Consider the following 12240-nt stretch of genomic DNA (forward strand, 5'->3'; position numbering starts at 1 on the left):
ATATCTTTTGTTTCAATACAAGTCAATTAAACTTGATACAACGTTCACTAAAAATAGTTCACAAAATTTGTTTTTAGCAAAATAAATCTATTGGGAAAACTGTCAATTTGGGGGAACATGACTTCTTTCTAAATACAAGTGACTTGGGGTTTTTACGACATCAGTTTACAGTTAGTAACAGTTTCCACCAGCAAATATGACGAATGGAAACCTACCACAAAATTTCACCAAAAAGAGACTTACAGAAAAGGAGATTTGTCTGGAAAAAAAAGTAATTTTTTTAAGTTTCTCTGTAGCTGTACATGTAATTTTTTTCTTCATAAAGTCATTCAAAATATATAAATATTTACAGTTTTAATTTTTTTTTTTATATTTTCAGTCAACCATGTGAAATGTTTCACTGTTTGAAGGTTTTTCCCTTCCTTAATGGGGATTCCTTAATTTATGACAAAAATAAATCAACAGCAATCATAAATTTCAGTTTTCAATTTAAATACTTTTTTTTTGACAAGGTGATTGTATGTTGTGTTATTTTTAGTTGAAATAGTTCACTTTCAACAATTCTTTAAGTTAGAGCAATGTTTAGGGCCAGTATTGGCAACAATACTTAAAAATAATAACAATAATAATAATAATAACAAATATTAAGTCTGGAAGGATATTTTAAATTCCTTTTTCAATCCTAGACCAATTTGTGAAAATAAATGAAGTTGGTCGGGTCTATGAAGAAAAAAAAAGACACTCACGACACAATTTATTTACATGGCCTCATGTCTAAATAGATTTTTTCTTTGCCCCGCCCCAGCCAACACCCAAACTTTCTCTTGCCTCGCCCTGTCTGCCACCCAAGCCTTTTCTTGCCCCGCCCCATCAAAGGAAGCACACAAAACAAATTCTTTTCCACTCACTGTACATGTATATACAGTGTCCCCAAAAACATAGACACTCTGGCATGTATTAACGGGGCACTGTCATCATGATCAAAGCTGTGTAGCTGTACAAGGAATTATGAACTCTCCACCAGTACTGTATGGGCACGCCAAGCCCGAACATCAGGGCCCAATTTCATAGAGCTGCCAAGCACAAAAATTTGCCTAGCATGAAATTTCTTCCTTGATAAAAACGGCATACCAACCACATTTCCATTTGTTGCATATTGCTTGTTACTAGTATTCAGCTGTTGTTTGCTTATCCTGAAAGTCACATGGCAATTTTGTTAGTAATCCTGGTTGTATCGAGGAAGAAATTTCATGCTAAGCAAATTTGTTGTGCTTAGCAGCTCTATGAAATTGGGCGCAGTACTGCATGGGCTAGCCAAGCCTGAACATCTGACGTCTGACATCACACTTTGAGGCTCATGACACGTGAATAAAGAGCCTGTGTCTTTATCCTTGAGGAATTCAAACAAAATGGTATGAAAAATGGTATCCTTGAGAGTAAAGACAGGGGACCAGTCTAAAGCATGCGGTGAGTAAATGGGCGAGAGTTTTTTAATTCCATGTACAGCCACAGGCCTGCTTTAATCATGAAGACACACCCCTTTAAAGGGTCTATGTACTTTTTTGTAGGACAAAAAACACCGCTTGAAGATAATGACGGTAGAAAGCATCCCTGAAAATATTACTTGCTTAGATGCTGTAGTTTTTGAGAAATGAGTAAACGATAACATGAAAATAATTTTCGTCTCAGTGATTATGAGACGAAAATTATTTTAGCATGTAAAAACGTGTTTTCATGACATTGTTTTACTCATTTCTCAAAAAATCTACAGCACCTCAGCAACTAATATTTTAAGGTACGCTTTCTACTATCATTATCTTCAAACGGTGTAAGTTTAATGTAAATCTGTGGACATTGTGTTTTGTGTTACAAAAAGTAACCACATCCCTTAAGATCATTTAATAACATAGAATAACAAATAAATAAATTTACAAAAAAATATGGAAAACATACCAATGCCTCCAAGCCAACAGTGGGAAAATAAAGGAGGTTTAAATACTGAGATAAGGAGAGCTAAAAAAAAAAACTAAATTTACTTTCAAAGACAACTGGTTTTTATTTGTTATTTTTAAGTTATGTAACCAACAGTTTATAGGCTATTAATAACGCCGATACTTGTACAAATTGCCAAAAATATTGTTTAGACTGTTGCTTCAAAATGCCAACAATTTGAATGCAGGTTCGCTGCTTTTTTGGAAAGTGCAACTTTCTCTTATACCAAAAATTAAATTTTATTCAGATTTTTTTTTTTCACCAATAGCTTTTTATGGTAACAGTTCATTAACCAATGTTTAAATTTCTTCAAGGTACTTTAACATTATTTCGAATCATTATTTTTTAGTAACATGATAATTAACCAACTTTTTGAAAAATATACCTTTTTATTTTCTTGAATTTAAATATCCAACAGGAAACGCTAATTGCCATTGAACATTCCTTAACATTTTTCATTAAATAGAAACACAAAATTCACTGGCAAAATATGTCCTTGGTATGTTTTTGAAAGCTTTTCAAGTGCACTTATACATGCAAATAAAATTAAAGTTTAAACTACATCAGTGATTTACACAATGACTCTAAACACACGCACAAATTTGGAGTACTGAGCGCTCAAAATATTACAACTTCCCATTGTGCACATTGCCTTTCGATGTCCAGGCAAGTCTCACAAGGCAATAGAAATCACAATCAATACGCCATTAGTAACATTTCTTCACTCTTCAGAAAACCCACATATGGTAATTTTTTGTGGGGCCGATACTTTGGTAATCATGTTTATCAAATTGCAAAACTTAGTCACACAACGACGCTAAAGCTTTTTTTTTGCATAAGAACGTCTCTGACAAATTACGATATACCATCGCGATACACACGTGGATTCCATGGTAGCAAGGTCGGGAGACAACTAGTACACAATGCTTCATAAAAAATCCTCCGTTATTACACTGACTTTTAATATTCATACGTGCAAGGAAAGAAAACACAGATTTTTTGACAATTAAATATTTAGTGCTTACCAAACATTTATTTTGAATGTGCTGTTATCACCGTAGAAGCACCAAAAGGGAGTAAACGCTTTGCCCACAAATAAAAACCTGCGAGCATATTATCTACAAACGCTTACATCTCTTAAGTGTTATTTTGAGGAAACAATTGTGCCATGGAAACTGAAAATTACAACAACTTAGCTTTGTTGAAATACGATATGTGGAACTACTCCGAAAAGACTTTTTCCGAAGTTCCGTTCTCTGCATTCACTTCATTTTCCGTTGTCACCTCTGTTCCAAACGTCGGCGAATCTTGATTGCGATCTCTCAGCATATGCACCGCAAATGTGTTCCACTGGGTCGCGTCGGCGCTGAAACATTCCATTGTGTTTAAGAACAGCTTGCCGTTGAAACCTCCGACGACGTACAGACGACCCTCGATGACTGTGGCTCCGGCGTTCACACGAGCCACGGACATGCACGGTACGTTGGTCCATTCCTCGGTGTCTGGGTCGAAGCATTCGACTGTGTTTAGTGAAGACTGGCCGTCGCTTCCACCCATGGCGAAAATCTTACCTAGAGTTCAGAGAAAGGGAGTTCGTGGGTTATTCACAGAGTCTGTAGAAGAGGCAATTGACCTCTGTGACAACAATTTGTTGAAGTGTTTCAGAATCTATCTAAGCAAACTAAATCACTATTTTAGGCAGGGCATGAAGGTTTTCTCAAGCATCTGAAAGCAGACAATTCTATGCACCAAGGGTTTATTATGTGCATATTATGTTGAGATACGCCAAGTGAGAAGACTGGTCTTTTGACAATTACCAATAGTGTCCACTACCATTAAGGGTTAAGCTGTGGGTGAACTTCAGAAATCTGTACGTACCATTGTAGCTGCACACAGCAGCACCTCGTCTGCAGCAGTTCATCGGAGCAGTGAAATTCCACACGTCATTCTTTGGATCGTAAACCTCCACGGTGTTATGGCAGTTCCAGTTATTGGATCCGCCTACAGCGTAGATCTTACCGTTCAACGAACACACACCGACTTGCGTTCTCCCTAGATTACAATCATGGAGAGAGAAAGAATATCAGAACCTTCGAATGGGACGTAAAGCCATTGGTCCCATGTGTTGTGTAACGCATGTAAAAGAACCCAGTGCACTTAACGAAAAGAGAACGGGTTCGCCCCGGTGTTCCTGGCTGTGGCTGCTGTATGCGCCGTAGCACCTTGTAAACCCTTATAAGGTGCTACTGAATTGGGTCTCATAATTCATCACTTCAATAATCTATCTTTCTGAAAGTTTGTATATACTCAGCGCCTTGAGTACCTTGTTTGGTAGACACGTGCGCTATATAAGACTTTGATATAATTATTATTAGAACCTTGGCTCAAAAACATTTGTAACATTTGACACTCGACTACAATCAATCAATAAATCAATCATACAGTATGTATAAAGCGCCTAAATCAAATGTTTTCTCAAAGGCGCTGAGGCACAGAAGAAATAAATCCTTCATTGATGGTAGGCCTCTTGAAACAAGTAGGCTTTCAGAAGTGACTTGAACGTGACTTGAAAGTACTGAATACAGTGCTTACACACCACATCGGTGTAGGGGTAAACCATATAGTTATATTAAAGGAACTAGAGGGCGCACTGGCCTATATACGCGACCTGGCATGCGCGCAGGCGGCCATTTTCTAAGTTGACAAAACAGATACCGCACAGCGTGTGTTTGTACGGCCATTTTGTAAGTTGACAAAACAGCATCGCGTAGCGTTCAATTAACACAAACTCCAACGTGTACTTCATATTCAACGCGCGTACAGAGTGGCGCGCGCGTGTCTCCTTGCGGTTCCGTCGCGTTTGTGCAAGAAGCATCACCAGTACGCCCTCTAGTTCTTATATATAACTCTATGGGTAAAACCCATACAGTATTCTCTATCCCCAATGCAAATTTAACATCTATTGTGACTTGAATGCATTGAAGGATGTTGTGTCCCTGATGTGATTCGGAAGTTTATTCCAGAGTTTGGGTCCATATACTGAGAATGCTCTATCAGAACTTGTTCTTGACACAACAAAGTATGGTGAACAGGAGCTATTTGATCAAAGTTGTATTTTTAGGACCAGCAACAAAGATATAGACATCAATGACAACAAAAGGACAACAATGACAGCAACTCCCTGCAATTACACCTTGTGTGTCAATTAGTCTGGTGGACACTTTGACAGTGATAGATTGTGACTGGGACTAAGGGGAAAGGTCAATTCCTGCTTACTGTGATGCATCTTGCTGATAATTGTCCATTCATTTGTTTCTGGGTCGTAGACGTCACACGTTCTGAGTCCGACGTTGCCACTGGATCCACCAATGACATACAGTCTGCCATCCAACACTGTAGCACCTGCAATATACATGTTATAGATGATAATATTAGATCATTTGCATCAACTATAACTCAGCCGCTGGGCACAATCCCTGCCATATACCTTTTCTCGTACCCATAAGACTTCTTTACGACTGAGCTTACTAGAGATGGACCTTCCCTAGTCCAGGTTGGACTCCTCCGTTGCATACATGAGAGAGTCCAGGGTTGAAGTATATTTAAACGTCGTCTCAGCTTCTCAAACCAGTGTAGTCAAAATTTTGTTTGCATTGTAAAGAAGTTTTACCCAGGAAGTCAGTACAGTACCCACCAAAGCTAGATCTTCCCCAACCTTGACCTTTTCCCCATTCAACTTAATTCAGCAAGATCTTTCTTATCGCCCACCCTCTCACCCCATAAACCCCCACCCAACCCCCATACCACTCACCTCAGCTAGGTCTTTCCTGCGGCATATCTGCAACCCAGGCCCAATCGTTCTTCTTGGGGTCCTTGCCCACCTATGTTCCTCACTAATCCCTTCCCACCCTTCCACCCCACTTACCCCAACCTGACCCTATATCTACTCACCTGAGCTAGGTCTTTCCTGCGGCATATCCGCAACCCAGGCCCAATCGTTCTTCTTGGGGTCGTACACCTCGCAAGTCCTCAGATCCATGTGGCCGTCAGACCCTCCAGCTGCGTACAGCTTACCGTTGATGACCCCAAACTCAAACCTAGCCCTGGGCGTCGTCATGGGGGCCATCTTGTCCAGTGTGTTGGTGACGGGGTTATAAACCTCCACTGTCTGGTGGCACTCGTCTCTGTTGAAGCCACCTGTTCATGTACGACAAACAAGGAGTGGTTAGACTGCAGGACTTGCAACAACAAGGTTGTGGGTTTCGATTCCTCAAAAATCACCGCTGATTTCACAGCAACTAGAAAAGGTATTGTCCTCTAGTTACTGAATCAACATTTCTTGATTTGTGCAATTCATCTGAACAAACAAGGACAACGTGTTGCTATGATCAACTGAACAGGAACAAAAACAAAATTTTGATAAATACACATTAACACAACCTTCAAGGTGACAGTTTATAAACTCAAAAAGTCAAAATGATAACATCAATCCAGAAACATCCATTGTACCTTCTGTTTAATTGAAGAGAAAGTATACATTTGGTAATCACTCTTGAAATTAATTACAATAAAAACTTTTGGTAAGCAAACTACAGCAGCTTTTCAATAGACCATGTGAACCTTGTTTACAATCAGTGTGACCTTGTACATTCTTTCAGTATTCTGGCAGGCAAGATACTACACTGGTCCTATGGGAAAGTTGACATTTTGTGTCATAATTTCCACATACAACCAAGTGTTATGAAAGTAAAAGCTGGTCAAGTTTTGAGGTGTGCCCCCTTTCATCATAAGAATTAGACAGTGCAATCTCCATAAAATATACGATTTTATGTTTTCTTCCATTAGGCTGTGTACAAATCGTGCCTGCAGGAAGTCCAGTCTCTGTGGCTCTTTTGTTACAGGTCACATCGTCTATAGTATAAGCATTTTGAGAAACATTTCATTTCAAAGTAACCTGGTTGTGAAAAAAGATATCAGTTCAGCCCAAACATTTGAATCTGAGAGTGTATTAGGAATTATTCTTCCCGTAAGGACATATTCGCTCCGGATTTTTTGCGACACCTAAAAAATGCTACCACCTTTTGAAATAAAATTTTCAAAGGTTAGATTTGCTGCATACATCTACAATTATATAGGATTAAAGGCAGTGGACACTATTGGTAATTACTCAAAATAATTATTGGCATAAAACCTCACTTGGTGACGAGTAATGGTGAGAGGCCGATGGTATATAAAACATTGTGAGAAACGGCTCCCTCTGAAGTAATGTAGTTTTCAAGAAAAAAGTAATTTACCACAAATTTGATTTCAAGACCTCAGATTTAGAACTTGAGGTCTCGAAATCAACCATCTAAATGCACACAACTTCGTGTGACAAGGGTGTTTTTTCTTTCATTATTATCTCGCAACTTCGATGATCGATTGAGCTCAAATTTTTACAGGTTTGTTATTTTATGCATGTGTTGAGATACACCAACTGTGAATGCTAGTCTTTGACAATTACCAATAGTGTCCACTGCCTTTAAAACAATCAAACGGTTCCAAAAGCCTAAGGTGTATACTTTGCCTCTAAACAAGTTGGTGATACGTGATATGAGAAAGTGCATTTTACAGGAAAACATCCCTATGCTATTTGACCTTACCCGCAGCAACGAGTTTACCATCCAGCTGAGCAACTCCCACAGCACATCTGGACTGTTCCAATGTGGCAAAAGAGGGGTGGCTGCCTTCACTCTCGATGGAGAAAGATCTCTTGGAGCTTGGACGGCTTATTTGTGGACTGCTTGGTTTTTCGTACAGCATGATGACATACAGCAGACCATTGAGAGTTGCTATGGCAATGTATCGGTTTTCTGTAATAAAAAAAAAGAATTAATTTAATTTCTTAGATCTTTTTTTGACTTTTATTTAATCTAGTTTGGGGTTGAACAAAGTATGTTAACAAAGTATCCAAATTTCTGTTTTATTTCTGTTGACATTTTTTTGACAAAATTGATGAACTCTTTTCATGCGCCGACCAGTTGCAAATCCCTTAAAAAAAATAGTTGTAAGACAACAAATAAAGATCGCACCGCTAAAAAAAAATCAGAACGTGAAAGAGGACTCTTCAGGTTGCTATTGTGACCTGTTTTGGGGGGTCGCCATTTGCAAAATCGAGCACAAAATTAAAGCGTCTATATGAACAGTTTATCACTAAAATAAATGGTGCATGAAATGGTTAAAGAAATGAATACTATTAGCAATGTCTTGGCATTTTTGTGATAATTGTACAAAATTGAAAAGTCTCTAAAAAGGTTAATGTTTTACCTGACATTTCCGTTGACGCGACAATCTTCCATTTTTCAATCCGTGACCGAGCTTTATTCAGATCCTCCGGGGAGAGGATTAGTTTCCTTGCAGACGGAGCTTCCTTGTTTCTTTCCTGTACACTGTTACTCCCGTTACTAGCAGGAGTCCCGTTACTTGCGTTACTCCCGTTACTAACACCATTGCTGATCTTAGCGGGAGAGATCAGAGTGTACTTCTTGGCGTCCAGTTTGTAGTCTTTGATTAGATCCGGTTCGATCTCGCCGAACTCTTCGACGTCTTTCAAGGTGTTGTTCTCAGAGAGCAGAAGAGTTTGAGGCTGTTGGAAAGTGTTAAATTTAAAGGAACATTACAGAATTGGCCTTTGCTAACAAAACAGTTGCTGGCAGTGTAAGCACTTTATGTAATCCACCATATATACATAAACTGACAAACCTGTAGAAGCAAGGAAATAAGGTTAGAACAAGGGGCGGACATGTTTGCAAACAAAGGTAAGTCAACACCAACCTCTTGTTGTAAAGTTTCCAGTTTGGTGCCACATTTCACTGTTCTACGGATCCAATCTAAAGCCGTCTCAAACAACTGTCTGTCGCTCATTCTAGACGACGACTTCGTAGCCACCACCTCAATCTATCAACAAAAGCGTTCAAGCAGAAACATGTCATCTAAATATCAAGAATAAATAAAACTAAACAGCTATTGACCCATTTCACCTGACGTCATCATCAGAATAATCTTGGATGCGCCATTTTGGTGGTCAATGTCAGCGTGTGTTATTAAGTGAAGTGCGCATTTTTAGGTGACGCAGCGTGTACACGTAAGCCTATTGACCACCAACATGGTGAGCGTGGCATCAGTCGTGCAATGTGTCGCGCGTGCAAGGGGTCAATAAAGGGAATATAGGAATGGAGCAAGTAGATTTTGTTTTTCTTACAGGGCTACATTGCCATGGATTACCCATTTTGGGCTATAAAAAGCATTTTATAAAATGACATGGTTGAAAAGATGTTATTAGAATAGAATACAATGATCCACACTAATATGCCTTGAAATTGTTTGGTTTCCTTTTACTTTGTGAACTAACACGGTCCACAATTTTCGGGACTTTACAATTTGGAGGAAGCAATAATGCTTTAAGTGTCTTGTGAGGGTCAAGATAGGGAGTCGAACCTAAACTCTGCTGATCAGGTTCGGCTCGAACCCACAACCTTTATTACGCTAGACCACCGAGCTAGCCGATGGCTAGAGGCAGTTAATAATAATAATAATAATAAAACCAAAACTTGTATAGCGCCCTAATCATGTGTAAACATGCTTTAGGGCGCTGAACATGGAAAAATAGACAAACTAAAACATAAGAAAATACGGAATTATGTAACAACGGGAGTAAACATTCTTAAAAACATTCAACAACAAACTCAATCAAAAGAAATCCTGAAGTATTAAAAATGCAATTAGGTCTAAAATCTCAAATACTAAACAGTTCCAATCCTATACGTAGTTAACACATCACAGCCCTTATACAAATTGATTGTCGACACTACCACTTATGTTGTTTTTCAATTACAACCTTCACCCCCCCTCCCAGCGGTCCCTTTCACCGGGATACTTAACGACGGAATGCTCTTGTATGGCTTGACTAGACAAAGAATCTAATATCAGAGCAGATGATCTGTTGAGGTGTTGTTCTTTGAAGCGTGGGATAACGACGAACGAGGCTTTAATTATTTGCAATGACGCAGGAGATAAATGAAACCTAGAAACTGCAGGTGCATCTGAGAATAGATATGGCCTTGGGTCGGACGGTGGAGGATAAAAAACTCACAGTCAGAGTGTTTATAAACAATGACTGTAAGGCCATGAAGCCTGTCTAAATTAGGTATCAGGATGTTTGGAGGTTTAACACAAAAACAAAAATATGTTTTGCTGATAAGTGCACTTGCCCCATTCCAAAATGTATTATTAAAGGCACTGTACACGTTTGGTAATTGTCCAAGACCAGTGTTCTCACTGGGTGCATTCCATCATAAGCATAAAATAACAAAGCTGTGAACATTCTGGCTCAATCGGTCATCGAAGTTGCGAGAAAATGATGAAAGAAAAAACACCCTTCTTGGACGAATTTGTGTGCTTTCAGATAGGAATAAAAGACTTCTAGTTTAAGAAGTCTTTTATTATTTTTAGTGAGAAATTATCTCTTTCTCAAAAACTACGTTACTTCAGAGGGAGTCGTTTCCCACAATGTTTTATACTATCAACAGCTCTCCAATGCTTGTTACCAAGTCAGTTGTTAAGTTAATATTTGTTTGGAATAATTACCAAACAAGTACCTTCCCTTTAATCTGTAGGCCAAACGCAATTTGGAAATTAATGTTCTTCCAAGTTCTCATTTAAATTTATAAACAACAGCTGTCTAATTGATCCCCAAGCAATTTTGATTTTTTTAAATTGACTTTATTGAATGGCCCCCGTCTTAGATAAACTTCAATCATATCAAAAAAATCCATACGTGGATACTTTACTTTGTGAAGAGAAAATATGTAGTCACCTGTAACCGTGGCAACTCCTGGAATTCATTCGTCAAGGCTACACTGTCGATATTTTTCTTGAGGAAGTCATCAACGATACTGACAAGCTCATCATCTTCTTCAGCGCTGGCAAACGAACGAAGGTCTGCAAAGATAATTAGTATTGTTTGCTTTCTTTATACAACCAAAGGAGTTGCATAAAACCAAAGGAGTTGTACTTAAGTAGGTATTGGTCGAGAGGAGTGAGTTTGGACCTTCTAATCATGATGAGGGATGAACACCTCTGGCGTGACGTTGTGCATGGAATCTCGGTTGCGACCGCTAAATGATGATAATGAAGAGTGAGTCAGGGTATCTGAATCTAAATTAGAACGTCGGCAAAGCATCCTAATGCAAACATCACACCAACTTTTTGTCGAGAAGACAATGAAGAAATTTCAGTATTAGATGTGGGAAGAAAAACCCTATTGACCCATTTCACCTGGCGTCATCATCAGAAAAATCTTGAATGCGCCATACTGGTGGACAATTTCACTGTGCGTTTTCATATATAACTCTATGCCGTGCGTTATGCAGTGAAGTGTGCATTTTAGGCAACGCGGCGTTAATACACGTAAACCTAACTGCCCACCAACATGTCGCCGCGTGTGACGCGCGTGCAAGGGGTCAATAGGGAAAACCCATGCAACCAGGTAGGGGCTGAAAAACCAAACCTCCATGCAAGGCTCCAGTCCAGGCTCGAACCAGGGTCCACCGACGTGAAAGGGGGGGGACAGAAACCACTGAGCCAACCTGACTGCCCCGAGTGCAGCGTTCTTACTTAACAGTGGTCCCCTAGCCAAATGCCAGTTAAAAAACTAAATTCACTCCTAGTAGTTCGACTGACTAGCTTAGTTTAAAGAGCATTCCTAGTTCATTTCAAATAATGGACTAGTGGAATAAATATTAAGAGCAAACCTTGCTGACTATGGTAGGAGTTAGTTTGGGGGGGAGTGGGGGGGGGGAGGAGAAGTTGGGTGGAGGGCAGTTAGGGTCCTATGTAAGTTGTGGAGGGGTGAGTTGGGGGGATACAGTGGGAGTGGGTTCCAGAGGTTGAATGGAGAGAAACTCACCAAGACAGTTCTTTGGGTTGAGTTGCTGTACAAGGTGACGGGCACACGCATTCTTAACTCTTCCCATCTGCCATTGTTTGGCTGCTTGGTAGACAGACTCCACTTGGCAATAGAGTACATCCAGCCTGTCAAAACAACAACAAAACACCATGTAAAAAGAATTGAGGCACTTTTACTTAGCCATCTACACTCCACGTTGAACAGGGGTGAGAGTTATTACTAGCAAAAAAGCCTGAAACTTTGATACATACTCAAAGGATGGCATTTGAAATTATTGCATTTGCAGCTTTTGATAACCCCTG

The 12240-nt window shown here is 39.4% G+C and overlaps 1 protein-coding gene across 2 annotated transcripts in view; it reads right to left on the minus strand.

The window, feature by feature from the left end:
* Window positions 1-2084: 2084 nt before the first annotated feature.
* LOC117303054 (influenza virus NS1A-binding protein-like) overlaps window positions 2085-12240 on the minus strand; it is a 38576-nt gene continuing 28420 nt past the window's right edge. For both annotated transcript variants that reach the window (XM_033787108.1, XM_033787107.1), the window contains 9 exons: window positions 11939-12063; window positions 10847-10971; window positions 8806-8928; window positions 8299-8617; window positions 7635-7844; window positions 5944-6189; window positions 5269-5394; window positions 3871-4044; window positions 2085-3563 (listed from right to left, as the gene is read on the minus strand). In XM_033787108.1, coding sequence (XP_033642999.1) covers window positions 3214-3563; window positions 3871-4044; window positions 5269-5394; window positions 5944-6189; window positions 7635-7844; window positions 8299-8617; window positions 8806-8928; window positions 10847-10971; window positions 11939-12063 — 1798 coding nt within the window. In that variant the 3' untranslated portion in view covers window positions 2085-3213. The remainder of the gene's footprint in view (window positions 3564-3870; window positions 4045-5268; window positions 5395-5943; window positions 6190-7634; window positions 7845-8298; window positions 8618-8805; window positions 8929-10846; window positions 10972-11938; window positions 12064-12240) is intronic.

The sequence above is a fragment of the Asterias rubens genome, chromosome 19 (genome assembly GCF_902459465.1).
Source record: "Asterias rubens chromosome 19, eAstRub1.3, whole genome shotgun sequence".
NCBI lineage: Eukaryota > Metazoa > Echinodermata > Asteroidea > Forcipulatida > Asteriidae > Asterias > Asterias rubens.